General features: G+C 44.6%; 1 protein-coding gene across 5 annotated transcripts in view; it reads left to right on the top strand.

The window, feature by feature from the left end:
* Positions 1 to 19,720, top strand: part of LOC146816630 (cytochrome P450 2K1-like) — a 504,791-nt gene that overhangs the window by 438,109 nt on the left and 46,962 nt on the right. Inside the window, exon 9 of one of the 5 annotated variants that reach the window (XM_085610505.1) lies at positions 19,533 to 19,674. The exons of the other annotated variants lie outside the window; for them this stretch is intronic. Coding sequence (XP_085466631.1) covers positions 19,533 to 19,544 — 12 coding nt within the window. The 3' untranslated portion in view covers positions 19,545 to 19,674. Of the gene's footprint in view, positions 1 to 19,532; positions 19,675 to 19,720 lie in introns of those variants that run through there. 5 annotated transcript variants of the gene reach the window in all.

Genomic DNA, 19,720 nt, shown 5'->3' with positions numbered 1-19,720 from the left:
AAGGAGGGGGACATCTTTGTGATTGGTTAAGAAAAAGCAGTTTAAACGTGGAGTACATATCATAGGATAAAATTTGGTCAACTCAACCACACCTGCTACTTGCATTTGGAAGGCACTGTTCGAACTTAAAACAATTGTGAACTTTTAACCTGCACGTGCCGTTAAATGTTCGAGAAAATGTTGCAAAAAAATATCGTTAGGTTTAAAAAAAATGATGAACTTTTAACCTGCACGTGTTGTGGAATGTTCTAGAAAGTGTGTTGATAGAATACGTTGCACTTCTGACTTCTATGTGTCCTTGAATATTAAAACAACTGTTTATATGGAAAATTCAAAAATAACCAATAGAGAGAGGTTTTGCAATCTAAAAGAATCAAGGAACTATTCTAATTTGTTCTTTAAATATATTTAAGTGTAGAGCAACAAAATTACAGACACAACAGCACCAGGAAGAGGAACAAGCAGGGAGTGGGGGTACGGGGAAGATGGGCACAATGGCACACATGCACAATTAAGTACAGCACAACTACAGACAAACCATGGCCAAAATGAAACACACCTACAAGGAGCACAAGTCACACAACCCGCCAACATCACACCACTGAACAAGCACAGAAGTGAAAACCACACTGCCTAAAAGGGAGAAGGGTGAACAAAACCTCACATGAAGGGACATCTCACACACAATGCAGCACACACACATAGGAAGCAGAACACACCGACATCCAACACAATGTTGTCCAAACACAAACATTCGCACAATCGAACACAGGACACAAATGCACTCGCCTGTGGCAGATAAACATCCAAAAGGTTCAGTACGAAACAGGCACATGAGAACGCATAAGTGCAAACCCACAGTCCGGATGGGGTAGCAATTCACGTATGGCAGGCAGCCAGAGAGTCGGTGACACACACATTGGCATACAAATGAAGACACAGCACATTTGGAGACAAGTGAAAATGTGGAAAATGTATAAAAAAAAGTGTGTGTCAGTACGGCCAAGAGTAGTGTCACGATATGCAGACAAATGCAGCAGCATGCCTGAATAAGGAATGTAGGAAAATGTCCATGTTCACCTCGGGGTAGTCCATCACCAACACACGTCAGTGTCAAGCAGCATTGGTTGTCTGCGCCTCGGACATGAGTCGACGCCAATACAGCCATGTCCACTGTCGTCTTGGTACATGTGACCAGATGCACAACGTGCAGTGATGCGGCAGGATACGTGCAATGTGGCACATCGAGTCATGATTGCAGGTACCTTGTCTCTCATCCATGAACGTGAGTGCAGCTGCGTAAGCTGATGGTTGGCTACAATATTTGACATGTCGTCGATGTAATCCATCAGGTGACCGGGACAGATGTGCTGACTCCAACCACTGTACTCAATGTGCACCAAAGCAGAATCGGGAAGTGGGTCAAATTACTCACTGCATACTAAGACACGTGCAATCTCCCAGGTCCCAACATGCATGCCAAACATCCATGCATGCCATAAATGGGCATCACAATGACACTCCTGGTCGTGGGCCAACAGGGGGCGCACACACCCGTCGTAATCCATGTCAGCTACCCACACATTGGAGAGGCACACGTCCATGCACCACTCGGATAGGCAGGTGCGACATTGCAATACAGGTTGAACACAGGTGAAGTCCGCAATGCGAAGCTCAGCCGGTAAGTGATCCGCCGCACTGCCAAAGGCAGTGCATCCAGGACATGCAGCAGATGTGCAAGATATAGGTGGACGTGAATTGAGTCGACCATGTGTTCAGGATGCCCTGCCATTACATCAGTGGCTCTGCTTGTAGCTGCACTGGCTTGCCGTGTGCCAGTCTCGTGGATGAAATGGCACAGCTTGGTGCAGTGAGCCGGGTCTGTGTGCAATGGGTGCAGGACAGGGGTGTGGTGGGAGTAAGTGTGAAGGCCATTTCATGCATGCTAACTACGACGAAGGACTTTTGAGTGTGGTATGTGTACTCGTTGTTCTCAAATCGGGCAGTGCGTAGTGTGGGAGATGGAAGCAAATATTATCGTATCTGTCCACTTGCAAGTTCCTTCTTGGAGCAGCAGATGTGTTAGCGCAAGATAGCTCAGACAAAGAAACTTTCATCCCTACAGTAACTTCTCCAGCTGCATTCATACAGGATATGTACAAAGGCAGGTCGTGGGTGTTGTGGGATATCTGCGACCCTGGTCATCATGGATGAGATGCCCAGCATTTGGCACATGGGCGGGTTCACTGTGTGTTACATTGCCAAACAGCTGCTCCTCCCTCCCACGAGCCCCCACACTTATGTGCGCTGATCTGTTGTATGCCATGCACTCCTACGGCACACCATTGTAATGCCTATTCACACATGTCCTGCGGCATTCAATCACACCGTGACACTGCCGTTTGGAGGTGGTGCATGCCACTTTAAAACATCGACTGCTGCGGCCCTTGTGATGGCCACACCAGAACACAGACACACTTACCACACTACTTGCACATAGACATGTCCAAGACACCCCGTTCCCCTTGCCGGAAAGGCACACCCCTGCGCTGACCTGTGTATGCTGGACCAGCACACGCCACGTGTGCATGCAGGAGGAAGCATGCATAGCTACATGTCCAGGCTCACTGCCAACGCTGAGGTGACATGGTAACGTCCGCTGAAGACAGCACAATGTGATGTTGCAGGGCCCGTGCCCATCATGCTAACACAAGGACCACACGGACACACTTGCTCAGATGCGGGTTCAGTGGGCGTTGGCGGTCGTGGGGTTGTTGCGATGAGTGTTGTGGCCCTCATGGGTACCCGTGTATCATGCTCATTGACTCTATGACACCAGTGGGTGTTCCGGTGTGGCTCTTGGCTGTGTTCCCTTTCATACTGCAGGTAGTCGTCCTGCTTAACACCAGCAGAAAGCAGGTGTAAAATCCCTGGTGCTAACTTGGCTTATTGCCGGAATTTGTTTCGCATCGCAGTTTTTGCCTTTTGTTGTGAAAGTTGTGATGTGGTTTTTTCGTGTACAGAAAAATAAACGAACTGGGCAGTGTATCCCGTCAAGATCCAGCACTTGACCCACTATTCCCAATTAATATAACTACACTGAGATTTCTTCATTGATTTTGTGTGTACACTGTAAATGCACCCACTACCACAGTGCAATTCAATACAGGATTTTAGTATTTAGAATAAATCGCAAAGGTGCACTTTGTGTGTTTTTGCACGGGAACACCTACTCTGCATCTCATTATCAGCACTTTAATGCAACTAAAGTTGAGATAAATCTAACACACTATTCAGAAGCTGTTGCAAACTGCAGACATCACCAATATTCCCGCGATAACTGCCCCAAAAGTTAACACCATGGTGGACATCACCAAATAACAGTAATAAGAACAAGAAAGAGTCACACAGCACTTAAGTAACAACCAAAAACTTTATTGATTTTTTTTTTTCAATCTTTATTTTTCTGTTTACGGACATATAGAGAATAAACTAAATTTAGCAAAATCAACACAAAACTACAAGGCGGAAGACTCCTGTCGGGTCCATCAATGTCGACGACACAGCCTGGAAAATAAAGCACAAAATAAGGACGTGCATAATGTGCATATCAAATGAGTGAGACACAGAGAAAGAGAGAAGGAAAAAAAAGCCAGAGAGAAAAAGAGAGGGAAGGAAAGAAAGGGAGAAGGGAGAGTGAGAGAGATAGAAGGTAAGGAAGGAAGAGAGTGAGAGAGAGAGTGAAGAGAGGGAAGTGAGAGAGAGAGAGAGAGAGACACTTCCTACCCTGTGCATCCATGACCAAATAATTACCTGCTTCCATCGGAGTGTCTACCAGTGGGCACTTCATATGCCCGTGAAAGCTCCAGGGCCCGGTCCCGCCACCATGGCTTGGTGCACATTATGTGGACCCGCTCAATGGCCCAGCAGATCCCACACATGTCGCTGAGTCCTGAGTCATCAATGGCGGAGACCACATCAGCTTTTCGTGCCGCTAACCCTGTGCAACACAAATCAGCACCACGTGGTGGTAGGCCCCTGACGGCCACATCATCTTCGGGTGACACTAACCCTGTGCAACTCAAGTCCGCGCCACGTGGTGGTAGTCCCCTGATGGCCACATCAGCTTCGGGTGGCACTAACCCTGTGCAACTCAAGTCAGCACCACATGGTAGAAGGTCCCTGACGGCCATACAGCTCAGGGTGCCACTAACCCTCTGCGCAACTTTTCATGGACTCTTTATGATTGCGATCCATGGAGCGTCCGCCATCCAGTCACCACCGGCAATAAAGGATGTGACGTTGTCGATCCATTATATGTACGTGGTCACATGGCCGTTGACGCATGTTCCGGATGGGTGTGGTGTGTGTGCAAACCTACCCTCAGGGAGTGGCCGTGACATGTTGACAACCAGACCACTGACCTGCACACCAACAGCGAGTACGCCTGCGACAGGTAGCTTTGTGGGGGGGTGAAAATGTGTTTTCTCAATGGATTTTACAAAGGAAACTTTAGACAAGGCTACAGGTCAAACTGCTGAACAGAATTACGCCAAATTTGGTAGGGAGAAAGGTCTTGGTCCAGAAAGCGCGCTTTTTCGCATCAAGTGAAAATATAAAAGAATGGTCCCGGGGGCAATTTAATATACCAGAGCTCTGTCTGTGCGAGATAGCCCTTTCACACTCCCTCTGCCCAACATCACCACTTCGCAGCTATGCCGTTAGAAGCCAGTCCGTCTGCTCTCAGCTCTCTACCTTTGCGAGCTAGTACGTTGCTGTGCCTGTACCTCTGCGAGCTACTACGCTGCTGTTCCCTTGGGAGCAGACTGCTCGTAGTACTGCGTCTGTGAGTCGAGCGGACGAGCTGCAGTTGTCCCTCTGCGAGCCTGGGTGCGAACTGTTCATAAGTCACACTACATAAGCATTGAAAAGCCATTTTGTGATTCAGTCCGTCAGCTGGCATCTGTCCGAGGCATTTCTGAAAACATACCGGAGTTCTTTCTGTGAGAGATACCCCTTTCACGCTGCCTCTCCCCACATCAGCAGGTAACACACCCTCTTCCCACATTACCAACATACCCCCAACAACCTTCTTGGGCCCGGAATTGTCCCTGTGCGGTTGGGCAAACAAGAATCTTAGTCATGTATAGATTTACATATAAAACATTTATTTAAACAAAACAACAACAAATAAAACTGAAGGGAGTTTGGTGCTGTGGTCGCTGCCACGAAGTTGGGGTCACTGCCATTCAGGACTCAGGACACAGTTCCACATGTGGGATCAGCTTGTATTGAACAGGGTTAGTGGCACCACGTGCCGCGCATTGTGTTGTACAGGGTTAGTGGCACCACGTGTTGCGCATTGTGTTGTACAGAGTTAGTGGCACCATGTGTCACCGGCCTTGCATATGGAAATATGCCTCACTGATCGAAGGGAGTCTGGTGCTGTGGTCGCTGCCACGGACTTGGGGTCACTGCCATTCAGGACTCAGGACACAGTTCCACATGTGGAATTGGCTTGTGTTGAATAGGGTTAGTGGCACCACGTGTCGCCAGCTTGTGTTGAACAGGGTTAGTGGTACTACGTGTCGCGGCTTGTGTTGAACAGGGTTAGTGGCACCATGTGACGAAAATTTGAATTGCGAGCTCTGCTGCCCGCAGTGTAGACTGCTAATGAGTGCTCGTTTGCACTTGAAGATGAATTTGGTGATTGTACTAAAGCTATAACTGATATAAAAAAAGTTCTTGAAGCAAGGATACTAAAAGGATATTATGTAGGTTTTAGGCCTGTGATAGTTACTGGACTCTGTAATTAATGAATCAAGACTTAATTTTAATTGTGAGCCCTGATGATCGCAGTGTAGGCCAGAGGTAGCGGTCAGCAAACGTCCATAGCCACGTGGCGTTGAGTTGAGGTGCACAGTTAGTGGCACCAGAAGCATTGAGAGTGTGTGACACTGTCATACTGCTTGGTGCGGATGGGCCGTACTGGGAGCAATGTCTCTTGCCTACTGGACTGCGTCATCTGCAATCGTGACTGGATCTGAATGGTGAGCCCTGCTGACCGCAGTGTAGGTCAGAGGTAGTGGTGAGCAAGAGCCCACAGCCATGTGCATAGGTTGATGGCCCCACTGGCCTGCGTAGTTCAGGTACAGTGGCACCACGTGTCGCCGGCCTTCCATATGCAAATACGCGTCACTAATCGAAGTGAGTCTGGTGCTGTGGTCGCTGCCACGAAGTTGGGGTCACTGCCATTCAGGAGTCAGGACACAGTCCCACATGTGTGATTGGCTTGTATGGAACAGGGTTAGTGGCACTATGTGTCGCGGGCTTGTGTTGAACAGGGTTAGTGGCACCACGTGTCACCAGTCTTCCACAGTGTAGGCTGGAGGCAACGGTCAGCAAAGGCCCACAGCCATGTGACATTGACTTGAGCTGCACAGAGTTAGTGGTAATTGAAGCACTTAGCGTGTACGCAGTCAGGGATGATGCGTGGTCCGGGCTGGCCGCACTGGTAGCAATGTCTGTTGCCTACTGGACTGCATCATCTGCAATCTTGTGTTGAATAGGGTTGGTGGCACCACGTGTCACGGCTTGTGTTGAACAGGGTTCGTGGCACCACGTGTCGCCGGCTTGTGTTGAAGAGGGTTAGTGGCACCACGTGTCGCCGGTCTTCCATATGGAAAAATGCCTCACTGATCGAAGGGAGTCTGGTGCTGTGGTCACTGCGACGGACTTGTGGTCACTTACATTCAGGACTCAGGACACAGTTCCACATGTGGGATTGGGTTGTGTTGAAGAGGGTTAGTGGCACTATGTGTCGCCGGCTTCTGTTGAACAGGGTTAGAGGGACCACGTGTCACGACTTGTGTTGAACAGGGTTAGTGGCACCACGTGTCGCTGGCTTGTGTTGAACAGGGTTAGTGACACCATGTGTTGCGGCTTGCATAGAATTCTGCCTCAATAAGGCCACGTGGCAATGATTTGTGGTGCAGTGAGTTAGTAGTACCTTTGGCCCTGAGCGTGCACGTGCCCTACGATGATGCGTGGTCAGGGGGTGCCTCACTCGGACCAATGTCTTTTGTCTATTGAATTCTGCTTCAATAAGGGCACGTGGCGATAACTTGTGGTGCACTGAGTTAGTGGCACCTGAAGCACTCAGCGTGTGTGCACCCTGCGATGATGCGTGGTCTGAGAGAGCCGCACTTGGATCAATGTATCTTGCTTACTGAACTGCGTCATCTGCAATCACTACTCCATGTGAATTGTGATGCCTGATGTCCGCAGTGTAGATCGAAGGCAGTAGTCTGTACAGACATAAGTCTGCAGTGCTGTGCCGCTGGGTTCACAAGGGGCCCGTGTCGAGGAGACCCGCGGTCATCACAGCAGCCTCGTGGCAGGGTGAGGCCCACCGCTCTGGCACAGTTGTTGGTCTTCATAGCTCACAAGTGAACCAAACCCAGAGCCCCGGCCTATTTATTCACACTCCTACGCTGAAGTGGCGCACGTTGGACCAGCCTACTCCGGTTACGCTTATGCTTACAAGGGGGGACGACATAGCTACATGACTGAGATCTTCCCTAGTGTGTGATGTAACATGTTTAAGTCCACTGTCCACAACACTACAAGCACCAGTAGTATTTGTGCACATGGAGAGGTGTGTGTTCTGCATACTGAGATGTGTCCAGCACATCACTGCTACACTTTGCATTGTATGCATTGTTATTCATGGGTGAATTTCTTCCTTCACGTATAGTTTGTTCGCACCTGTCCCAATATTCAGCTATTGTGTGGCTGGGGGGCCATGCCATTTTCGCAAAGTTTGCTGTCTTGTACTGCACTGCCTCGGTGGTAGGGGGGGTCCTGGGGGTGGTGGTGGGTATTGTGGCGTTCTTGGGTGTCGGAACTGCTTGATCAGTAGGTCTATGACATGTGTTGGTCTTCAGATGTGGCTCTAGGCTGGTCTCCCTTTCATACTGTATGTATTTGTTTAATATTTGAAAAACAAGAAGACATTATTAAATAACAAATACAAAAAATTACAGTAGGGGGAGAGGGGCGGTACGGGGGAGGTCCTGAGGGTTGTGGCAGTGGGTGTTGTGTCCTTCTTGGGTGTCAGAACAAACTATAGGTTAAATAAACATTATAATTAGAAGTTAGCATTAAAAAAAAATTACATTCACTGAAAAAACCATAGGTTTCAGGGATGTTATAGAAAGAAATTGGCATTTAAAAAAACCTTTGAAATTCAGTGAAGAAACCATAGGTTTCAGGCATGTTATAGTCAGAAATTAGCATTTAAAAAACCTTAGAAATTCACAAAAAAAACCATAGGTTTCAGGGACGTTATAGTTAGTTGGACATTTCACTCACACAAAACCATAGAAATTCCAACGTTATAGTTAGTTCAGCTAAATATAACTCGCGCCCCCGCAATGCACTGCTAATGACGTCACATATTACATCATTCATGACATGGTCAGTGACATCACGGATGACATCACTGATGACATCACTGATGACATCATCCATGTGACAAACTGATGCACCTCCTCACACACTAATATAACCTTTGATACACTCACTGTAAAATACAGACTACCATTTTCGATACCATTGACACACTAATACCAGTTACTACATACCCACTCAGTGATTCCTAGGTCTACACACACACATCTACCCATTCACCCATACAATCACTCATACATGCAGTCACTGATCAATAGAACACTATCAAATGCACTCATACACCTATATAGACATTGATACACCAGCACTCATCCTAGTCAGTTATGTACTCATCCTAGTCACTCATGCAAAGAATCAATCACAGTTCCATTTACTCACCTACACAGTTATACCACCTCATTTAATCATACAGATAGTAACGCATACTTAGTCTCTAATATAATCACTAATACAAGTATACACTCATACATACAGCCACTCTCACAATCACTGACTCTCACGTAAAGTCATTTCTATACACCAACTCTCACATACACTGCCTTTTATATATGTACTTAGCTGGACATGTGCACTGAGACATCGATTCACTCACCAAGACGCCCATATGCACACTTACCCACCCATACAGCTGTTTCCACATGCACTCTTAAACTCATACACCTTGTCAATCAACCACTCATACATCTATGCACAGATTCACACACTCAGTCTCCTATACAAATATGCAGGCAACTAATCAATAACCCATATAGACATTCATGTAGCTACTGACTGACCGATGCAGCAGCTTACACAACAACAGGCAGAGTGATACAGACATTCACACACTTTAGAGACTAACCCATGTATTCAGTAAGATACATTTAATCATTCACTTAAACAGTCAGTCACACACCTACTAAATCCTCCATCCAGACAATTATACATCCATTCATTCTTCAATACAGCTTGGCATATATATAATACATATTTAAATTTTAAAGATAACCACATTCACTGGATGATGTCATCAGTGATGTCATTTGAGATGTCATCAGTGATGTCATCAGTGATGTCACTCACCATGTCATGAATGATATAATATGTGACGTCACCAGCAGTGCATTGCGGGGGCGCGAGTTATAGTTAGCTGAACTAACTATAACGGTGGAATTTCTATGGTTTTGTATGAGTGAAATGTCCAACTAACTATAACGTTCCTGAAAACTATGGATTTTTTCAGTGAATATATATATATATATATATATATATATATATATATATATATATTCAGTGAAAAAACCATAGGTTTCACACATGTTATAGTTAGCTGGACATTTTACTGATAAAAAAACCAATGAAATTCCCCCGTTATAGTTAGTGCAGGCAACTATAACTCACGCGACCGCAATCCTCTGCTGATGCTAATACTGTATTTAGACAATTATTTGCCCATGTCTTCTTCCATTAAATTTTAGCTATACTTATATTACAAATATTTTTTTTTCATAAAGACACATATGTCATCAGCAGAGGATTGCGGTCGCGTGAGTTATAGTTGCCTGCACTAACTATAACGGGGGAATTTCATTGGTTTTTTATCAGTAAAATGTCCAGCTAACTATAACATGTGTGAAACCTATGGTTTTTTCACTGAATTTGCAAGGTTTTTTAAATGCTAATTCCAAACTATAACGTGTGTGAAACCTATGGTTTTTTCAGTGAATTTGTACGGTTTTTTAAATGCTAAGTTACTTTACGCCATTCGTGGCGTGCGCGCCCACTTAACGCAGTTCGTTCCGTGCGCGCACGGTGCGCTTCGCGCACCGTGCGCGCACAGTGAGCATGCGGTGCGCTTCGCGCACCGCGCGCCCACTTTACGCAGTTAGTGCCGTGGATGGGCCATGTACGCACGATGCGCTTCGCGCACCGTGCGCACATGGAGGACATATTATGTGCTTCGTTGTGAAAGGTAAGCTTTTAAAGTTCCATTTTAAGTTATTTGCCATGTACAAATGGTGCCCTGCAGGCACCATTTGAACACGGGGTGGGGAGAGTGTGGATAACTTTTTTTTTTTTAAAGCGTAATCGGCGATTTTTCGTAAGAAAATAAAAATGATTTTTTGGCCTTGGGGGTTCTTTGGGGACACATTCATCAAGGCTAGGTGGTTAGGAGCTGTCTAAACAGTCCCTTTACATGTTTTTTGCCTTTGTTTTTCCTCCCCCCCTCAGAGTGCGAGAGAGAAAATGGCGGCCGCCGCTTCCTGGTTTCGAACGATTCGAATGTTTACTAAGATCTAACAGCCAATCAGAATCGCGCTCGCGCTCGCGCACGGCACCGTACGCGTACGGTAAGCTTACCGTGAGCGCACCGTAAGCTGGCTCAGATATATATATTGATTTAAATGCTATTTTCTCAGGAACTACTGAACAGATTTACACCAGACCTACAAAAGGCACTTCCTTGACCTGAGGACTACCTCTCTGCCAAATTTCAAGTAACTCTGTTCAGCCGTTCGGGCTGTAGCTGTGTCTAAAGGTCCTATGGAAAAATGCATGGGAAAACGCGTTTTGGGACCCCCCTTTTATCTCAGCCCCCGCTTGACGAATCCCCCCGAGACTTTCAGGGTAGGAGCGGAGCGTAGCGCCCCACCTATTTTGAAAATTTCGCGAGGATTCGTCGACCGGCGCCAAAGTTATTCCAAATAGAATGTTGCAGATTTCCTATGGAAACAGGGTCCTAACTATAACTATCTACTGGCGACCGCCAGTAGATAATATATATATATATATATATATATATTACCTACTGGCGGTCGCCAGTAGGTAGTTATAGTTAGGACCTATCTTCCATAGGAAATCCGCGACATTCTATTTCCAATAACATTGGCGCCGGTTCACGAATCTTCGCAAAATTTTCAAAACTTTTGGCCAGCTCAGGTCCGCTCCTACTCTGAAAGTCTTGGGGTGATTCGTCAAGCAGGGGCTGAGAAAAAAGGGGAGTCCCAAAACATGTTTTCCCCATGCAATTTTCCATAGGAACCTTCAGTCGCAGCTACAGTCCGACCTGCTGAACTGAATTTCACCAAATTTGGCAAAAAGGTAGCCCTTGGTACAGAGTCGTGCCTTTTGGTTAAATGATGTAAATCCGTTCAGTAGTTCCTGAGAAAATCAAAAGCAAAATCACATATATATCTGGGCGGAGCCTAACCACACATCTCATCGTGAGATCTGATTGGCTGTCAGCACTTCATCCAAGAAGTGTTGGCAGCCATCTTGTGACCAATGTACATGATAGTACCTCATTAAAAAGCATTGCAGTTAATAGAAGGTTTTATGACTTTAGTTACATTATAAATCATTTGTTGATGGTACCATACTCATTTTAGGAATTGTGGTGTGTTCTAAGGTGATTTTACCATGTGAAAAATCCTTCTGCTGGGATATCATGAATCATGTTTGAGAGAAAACTATTTTCTCATGCTTTTTCACAGAGGTTTGGAAGGTGATCTATAAGCTAAACTGAGAGAATATTTTCTGTAAATTCACATTATCTTTCTCAGTCATGTGAGAATGAAGTCTGACATTCTCAGTAAAACATGTACATCCAACAAGGGCAGAGACTGTCAGTTGATTCCTTTGTGTTCTACTGCAGCTTCCCAGAGTGTTCTAAAGAACAACTAGAGCGCTAACAGTCCTACTTATGACAAACGTATTGCACACCTGAAGCCATCTTGATTGGAATAAAGTGGTAACTCTTAAAACATTTAATTTAAAAAGGAACAACATGAGGGGGTTCATTTTGCCATAGAAAGTATGATTAGTGCTGCAGAAAGAAAAATTAGGGCACATTTTAAGTGACTTCTCAAATCCTCTTCTATTTCATTAAAAAATTCTGACATGCAGACTGAAACATGCCCTTTCAATATCAGCAGCAGACTTCCCTAGTGAACAGTAGCTTTACTACAGTGATCTAATGAGCAACTAGAATGCTAACACTCTGAATTTATAGCAAATGTGTGACACATCTGAATGCCTTCTTGATGGAATCAAAGTAAAAAAATGAAAGTATGTCCTACTGAGGAGACTGTAGTAAATGAGGAAATTAGGAAACTTCATAACAAATAAGTCTCCCAAGATGGCCACAAGAGACAAAAGAGCCCAAATGTCGCACAAATATCACCCAGATGTAGCCCAATGACAGAATGTCCAAGAGTGTTCTAAAGAACAACTAGAGCGCTAACAGTCTTACTTTTGACAAACGTATGGCACACCTGAAGCCATCTTGTTTGGAATAAAGTGGTAACACTTAAAACATTTAATTTGCAAAGGAACAAAATGAGGGGGTTCATTTTGCCATAGAAATTATGATTAGTGCTGCAGAAAGAAAAATTAGTGCACATTTTGACTTCTCAAATCCTCTTCTATTTCATGAAAAAATTCTGACATGCAGACTGAAACATGCACTTTGAATACCAGCAGCAGACTTCCCTGGTGAGCAGTAGCTTTACTACAGTGATCTAATGAGCATCTAGAGTGCTAACATTCAGAATTTATGGCAAATGTGTGACACATCTGAATGCCTTCTTGATGGAACCAAAGTAAAAAACTGAAAGTATTTCCTACTGAGGAGACTGCAGTAAATGAGGAAATTAGGAAACTTCATAACAAATAAGTCTTCAAAGATGGCCACCAGAGACAAAAGAGCCCAAATGTAGCACAAATATCACCCAGATGTAGCCCAAGTATAGCCCAATGACAGAATGTCCCAGAGTGTTCTTAAGAACAACTAGAGCGCTTACTGTCTTACTTATGACAAAAGTATGGCACACCTGAAGCCATCTTGATGGGAATAAACTGGTAACACTTAAAACATTTAATTTAAAAAGGAACACAATGAGGGGGTTCATTTTACCATAGAAATTATGATTAGTGCTGAAGAAAGAAAAATTAGGGCACAGTTTGAGTGACTTATCAAATCCTCTTCTATTTCATTAAAACATTCTGACATGCAGACTGAAACATACACTTTTAATACAAGTAGCAGACTTCCGTGGTGAGCAGTAGCTTTACTACAGTGATCTAATGAGCAACTAGAGTGCTAACATTCAGAATTTATGGCAAATGTGTGACATATCTGAATATTTTCTTGATGGAATCAAAGTAAAAAACTGAAAGCATTTCCTACTGGGGAGACTGCAGTAAATGAGGAAATTAGGAAACTTTATAACAAATAAATCTCCTAAGATGGCCACCAGAGACAAAAGAGCCCAAATGCAGCACAAATATCACCCAGATGTAGCCCACATGTAGCCCAATGACAGAAGTATGCAAAACACTTTTTATTTTTTGTGTTTTTGCAGTTTTATATACATGCAGACTTGTCAGGTATTGGAGTGCTCTACATGAGCATTGGTTACATCACACAAGAACAAATTCATTTTGGTTGTAGACATGGGGAGACTAAGTGATTTGACCAGAATCACAGAATGTCGAGCTGAAGCAGAAACTCCAACCTGGTTCCCCAGTTGCAAAGTCTGCAGTTCTGGAAGTAACACCACATCCTCTCCCCTAAGTGCAACATTTAATCAAGTGGTCAACTGGATAAAAAAACATAAAGATAACAAATAATTTAAAAGTGCTTTGTCGCTATTTGAAACCTCAGAAAAAATGTCCTCATTATAGTTTTTTAGAGCATTAACCATAATTCTGATGCAAATAAGACCCTCTCATATATGTAATTTCTAAAGGAAATGCTCTAGGTATTACAGTTTTGATTACATCAAGATGACATCAGGCGTTCCACACTTTTGTGATAAATATAGAATGTTAGCAATCTAGTTGTTCATTAGGATACTGTTGAGAGGCAGAGGCCATGGGCATGGACTCTGAAAATTGAAGGCAGGTTGGAGGGTGCAGAGGCAACAATTTGACCACACTGGGCCGGCAGGAAGGGCAGTGGCAGCACAAAAGACCATGGAGGGCAATGGAAAGGGGGGCAGTAGCAACAAACCAACAATACAGGACTGGCAAGAGAGGCTGTGGCAATATAATAGACCATTGTGGGCAGAAGGAAGAGGCAGTGGTAGTACAACCATACAGGCCAACAGACCCGATTCAGCCAGGAAACGTCAAATGTTTTTAAGCTCAAATGGGCTTTATTTGATCTGTCTCCTGTCTACAATCTCCTCTTTTTCAATGTAACTCAAAGGGGAAAATCAATACCTCCGTTTTTTTTCAAAATCTCCCTTACCAAGTTCAAAATGTTCGCAAGTATGGTACATTGGATCATGGAAGGCAGGAGGAATTGGGGTAGAGACATGGACTCGGATAACAGAGGACAGGAGGGACATGGAGAGGTGCACCAAACTGACCCTACAGGGCAGGCATCAAGGTTTGCAGCAGCACAATACACCACACACGGCATGCGGGACAGGAGTGCAGTTCAACAATCCATAGAAAGCAATAGGGAGGGGACAGGACCATGCACATGGACAACAGAGAACAGAGGGGAAAGAGGCAATGGTAGCTAGCTGACCATAATGGACATACAGGAGAGAAAGCTGCAGCATAACAGACCATAAAGGGCAGGAGGGACGGATCAGGGGCATTACAATGGAACAGACAAGCCAGGAGGGAGGGAATAGGGGTCTGCACATGGAAACAGAGGGCTGGGGGCAAGGGGGCAGGGTAGGAGCAGCAAGATGACCATGGAGGTCAGGCAGGATGGGCACTAGAAGGAAGACACACAATGGAGAGCAACAGTGAGACTATGATGGCATACACACAGACCATGGAGGGAAGGTGGGAGGGGGTCAGGGGCAGCTAGCTGACCACACAGGGAAGGTGGGAGGGGCCGTGGCAGCACAGAAGACAATACATGGCAAGCGGGAGGGTTAGTGGCTGCACAATGGCTATGATGGGCAAGAAGGAGGGTGCAGGGGCATGCACAATGGACCATGGAGTATAGAAGGGAGGGTCAGGACCTGGGCACAGACAAGAGAGTTCAGGGGAAGGGGCCTCACAACTGACCACGCGGGGCAGGCAGGAGGAGCAGTTGCAGCACAACAGACCAGGGAGGGCAGAAGGGTGTGGCAGTAAAATGGACAATAGAGGACAGGAGGAAGGGGATAGGGGCATGGAATGTGGACAGGCAGGGTGGAAGTGGCAGGGACAGATCACAGTCATCTGACAATGCTAGGCAGGTGGGAGGGGAGTGGCAGCTCAACAGAACACTCAGAGTAGATAGGAGTGGCAGGTCCATGGAACATGGTGGGCAAAAAGGATGGAGCAGGGGCATGCACAAAGACATCGGAGGGCAGGGGGAAGGAGAACAGGGGCAGCAAGCTAAGCACAGAGGCTAAGCAGGAGGTCAATGATGGGGCATAGAATTGGGCAATGGAGGGCAAGAGGAGTCGACTGGTACATCATGCTAAATGGAGGGCAGTGGCAGCACATCACACCATGCATGGCAGGAGGGAGGAGGCTTGTTCATGGATTCAGACAACAGAGGATAGGGAGGTGGTGGATGGGGCAGCAAGCTAACTTCTTCAGAGAAGGCGGGAAGGCCAGTGGCAGAACATCGGCCACACAGGGCTGTAATGAGGGAGCAGGGACATGGACTTGGACAATGGATGGCTAGGAGGAGGGAAGGTAGGAGCAGCACGCTTGGTTGGGGCAGCACAATGCCAGGCCCTGCTTCCAACCCCCCACCATCCATTGTGATATGCATCTTACTTAACGTTAAAAAAAACTAGAAATTTGCTGGAAAAAACAAAGATTACAGGGATGGTATAGTCAGACTTAGATTTCACTCATACACAACCAGTGAAATTCAGCAGTTATAGTTACCTGAGCTAACTATAACTTACGCCCCCGCAATGTACTGCTAATGACCTCAGACATTACATCATTCATGACATGGTCAGGTACATCACTCATGACATCACTCATGACATCTCTAATGAGCTGTGAATGGAATGGAACTATAATCGATAGAACTTTATTTAGGTATAGTGTGTGTATATTAACACCCCTTTTTTTCCTTTCCTTTCGTGTAAGGACCACTATAATACGCAACATACCCAGATTAATATGGCCGATAGCCTTTCACTTTAAAGTAATGTGTAGTCCATTGTTTATGTTGATGTTTGCAATTCTAAGTATGTTTATTATGAATAAGTCACGTTGACGAACATACAGGTGTGGCGGTCACGGGCAAGATATGCTGAAATGACATTGTGTGCATAATAACACTTGTTTTCTTTTCTTTATTGTATAAATTCCTGAATTTTCACATCGTGACCAGGCCAATATGGCCGCCAGCTTTTTGGATTAAAGTAATGCACTGCTGATGATGTCACATATCACATCACTCATGACATGGTCAGTGACATCACTGATGACTTCACTCATGACATCTCAAATGACATCACTGATGACATCGTCTACGTGATCATCTGATGCACTTCCTCACACCCTAAAATACAGACTACCCTTCTCGAAACCATAGACACACCAATACTAGTACAGCTACAATATTCTGTGCACTATGCATGCAGACTTCCAATCAGCTACATAGCTTTGATACAGTCTTTTAAATACTCAGTTAGTACCTATGCAGTCTAGGAATCCTTCTGTCTGTCCCATGCACTTCTCCATTCAACCATCCAGCACTATCTACATATCATATCACTCTGCCAATACCTAAGCACTAATAAATTTAGCATGCACTCTCTTTGCAGCACTGAAATTACTCCAGTTATCAGTCATATACTTAAGGAATGGCCTAGCCACTAACACAAGTGCAGGTACAATATTTTGTACACTATACATGCAGACTTCTAACCAGCTACACACTATTGATACACTCTTCTAAATACCCAGTTAGTACATATGCAGTCTAGGAATCCATCTGTCTGTCCCATGCACTTCTCCATTCACCCATCCAGCACTATCTACATATCCTATCACTCCACCAATACCTAAGCACTTATAAATTCAACACGCACTTTCTTTGCAACACTGAAATTACTCCAGTTATTAGTCGTATACTTAAGGAATGGCATAGTCAAAAACACAAGTGCAGGTACAATATTTTGTACACTATGCATGCACACCTCAAACCAGCTACAAACTATTGATACGCTCTTCTAAATACCCAGTTAGTACCTATGCAGTGTAGGAATCCTCCTGTCTATCCCATGCATTTCTCCAATCACCCATCCACTACTATCTACTTATCCTATTACTCCACCAATACCTAAGCACTTATTAATTCACTATACACTCTGTTTGTAATACTGTAATTATTCTAGTTACTAGTCATGAACTTATGGAATGGCCTAGCTACTAACACAAGTACATCTATAATATTTTGTGTACTATCCAAGCAGACCTCTAACTAGCTCTATACTATAGATACACTCTTCTAAATACCCAGTTAGTACTCATGCAGTGTAGGAATCGTCCAGTCTGTCCCATGCAACTCTTTAATCACTTATCTACCACTATCTACTTATCCTATCACTCCACCAATACGAAAGCACTTATAAATTAAGTGTCCACTCTGTTTGCAGCACTGTCATTATTCCAGTTACTAGTGGTATTCTTATAAAAATGACCTAGGCACCGACACAAGTACACATAAAATATTCTGTGCATAATTCCTACAAATCTCTAAGCAGATACATACTATTGGTCCACTTCATTAAATACTAAAGTAGTACCCATGCAGCGTAGGATACCTCCTGTCAGTCTCATGCAATTCTTCAATCACCCATCCAGCACTATGTTCTTATTGTATCAGTCTGCCAATACCTAAGCACTTATGGGGCAGATTTACAAGCACCCTGCGCCACCAGTACGTCACTTTTTGTAACGTAGTGATGGCGCCAGGCACTTCTTCATATTTACAAGGAGAGGAAAAGCCACCCTGCGTGTTTTCCTCTCCTTGTAAATACAACCCCATCATACACAGAAGTTTGCGTTGAAGGGGCGTTTCATAGGTGTTGCTGTGGGTGTTCCCACGCAACACCCATAGAACAAGACATATCTCCAGATTTATGAGAAATCGTAAATCTGGAGATGTGTGTGAATGTTGCGCCATCCTAGAATTGTTTTCATTTCTCCTCATTTTTTCCTCTTTCAATGCATGCTGCATTCCACAGCTTACATTGAAAGAGGAAAATGCCTTTACTGATTGTTTTTGTGCAGGAAGGTGTCCCTTCCTGCGCAAAAACAATCTCAACACGACACAAACCTCCTTGCACCATGGTGCAAGGGTGCCTGTGTCAGCGCATGGCTGCAGTTTGTGCAGCAGTGCAGAGGGAAGCACAGAGTTGCAACATATTCATGTACATATGTCACATCCCTCTGCTTCGCAAGTGCCACAGTGCAGTGCAGCTAAAGAATTTGCAGTGTCACGCTGCAGTACTTCCTCATAAATCTTCACCTATAAATTCACTATACACTACTAATGCATTCTTTCAGTCAATCATGCTGTATACATATATTCAACCAAACTTTCACACATTACCTTGCAATTATAGTTCTTTCTTTAACCAGATAAGGTAATTCTGATAAGAACTTTTTTCTTCTTTTTTCTTTTGTATTTTTTTAAACTTTTTTGTATTTTTTGGGGTTTTTTCAAAAAATGAACAAAAAAAGAACAAATAAAACAGGAAACATTTGGAATTACTTATCATTCCAAAAACGAAAAAAAACAAAAAAAATTAACAATGATGGTTGCATTGCGCAGCACAAACTGCATCCACCGAATGCTCACCGAAGCATATAAGTTTCTTACACTTCACAGTGTGTTGCTCGAGGACGGCGAATTCTGGCCTAATGTCCATTGCAGGTGTTCCTGAGGACGCTCCAGATGTACTTGCCACAGCAGGTGAGGCGTTCAAAGCAGCTTGCCTTATTTCCTCCAGAGCAAGATTGCTAGGATGTGTGGTCCGGAGATGCTTGTACATAGAAGCAGTGCCGCAAGAGTAATTTTTTTTCAATGCCTCTTGACAGGACTCGGTCACAAATTTTGCACGTCACCTTTCTCACATTTACTTTCTTCTCTCCAGGTGGAAAAGTGAAGAATTTCCACATGACAGATTCCGGCCTCTGTGGATGTGGTGCCTCCTGCAAGAACTCCTGCTGCTGCTGCTGTCCAGATTCCATTTTGTTTGATATTTTTTGAAAAACACCAAAAAAAACAAGCAAAAAGGGTTCTTGTAGGAAAAAAAATGTCTCTCTAAAGATGCTCCAACAA

The sequence above is a fragment of the Triturus cristatus genome, chromosome 6, assembly GCF_964204655.1.
Source record: "Triturus cristatus chromosome 6, aTriCri1.1, whole genome shotgun sequence".
NCBI classification, from domain to species: domain Eukaryota; kingdom Metazoa; phylum Chordata; class Amphibia; order Caudata; family Salamandridae; genus Triturus; species Triturus cristatus.
Note: the sequence above shows the minus strand (reverse complement) of the source record. Positions and strands in the feature narration are given on the sequence as shown.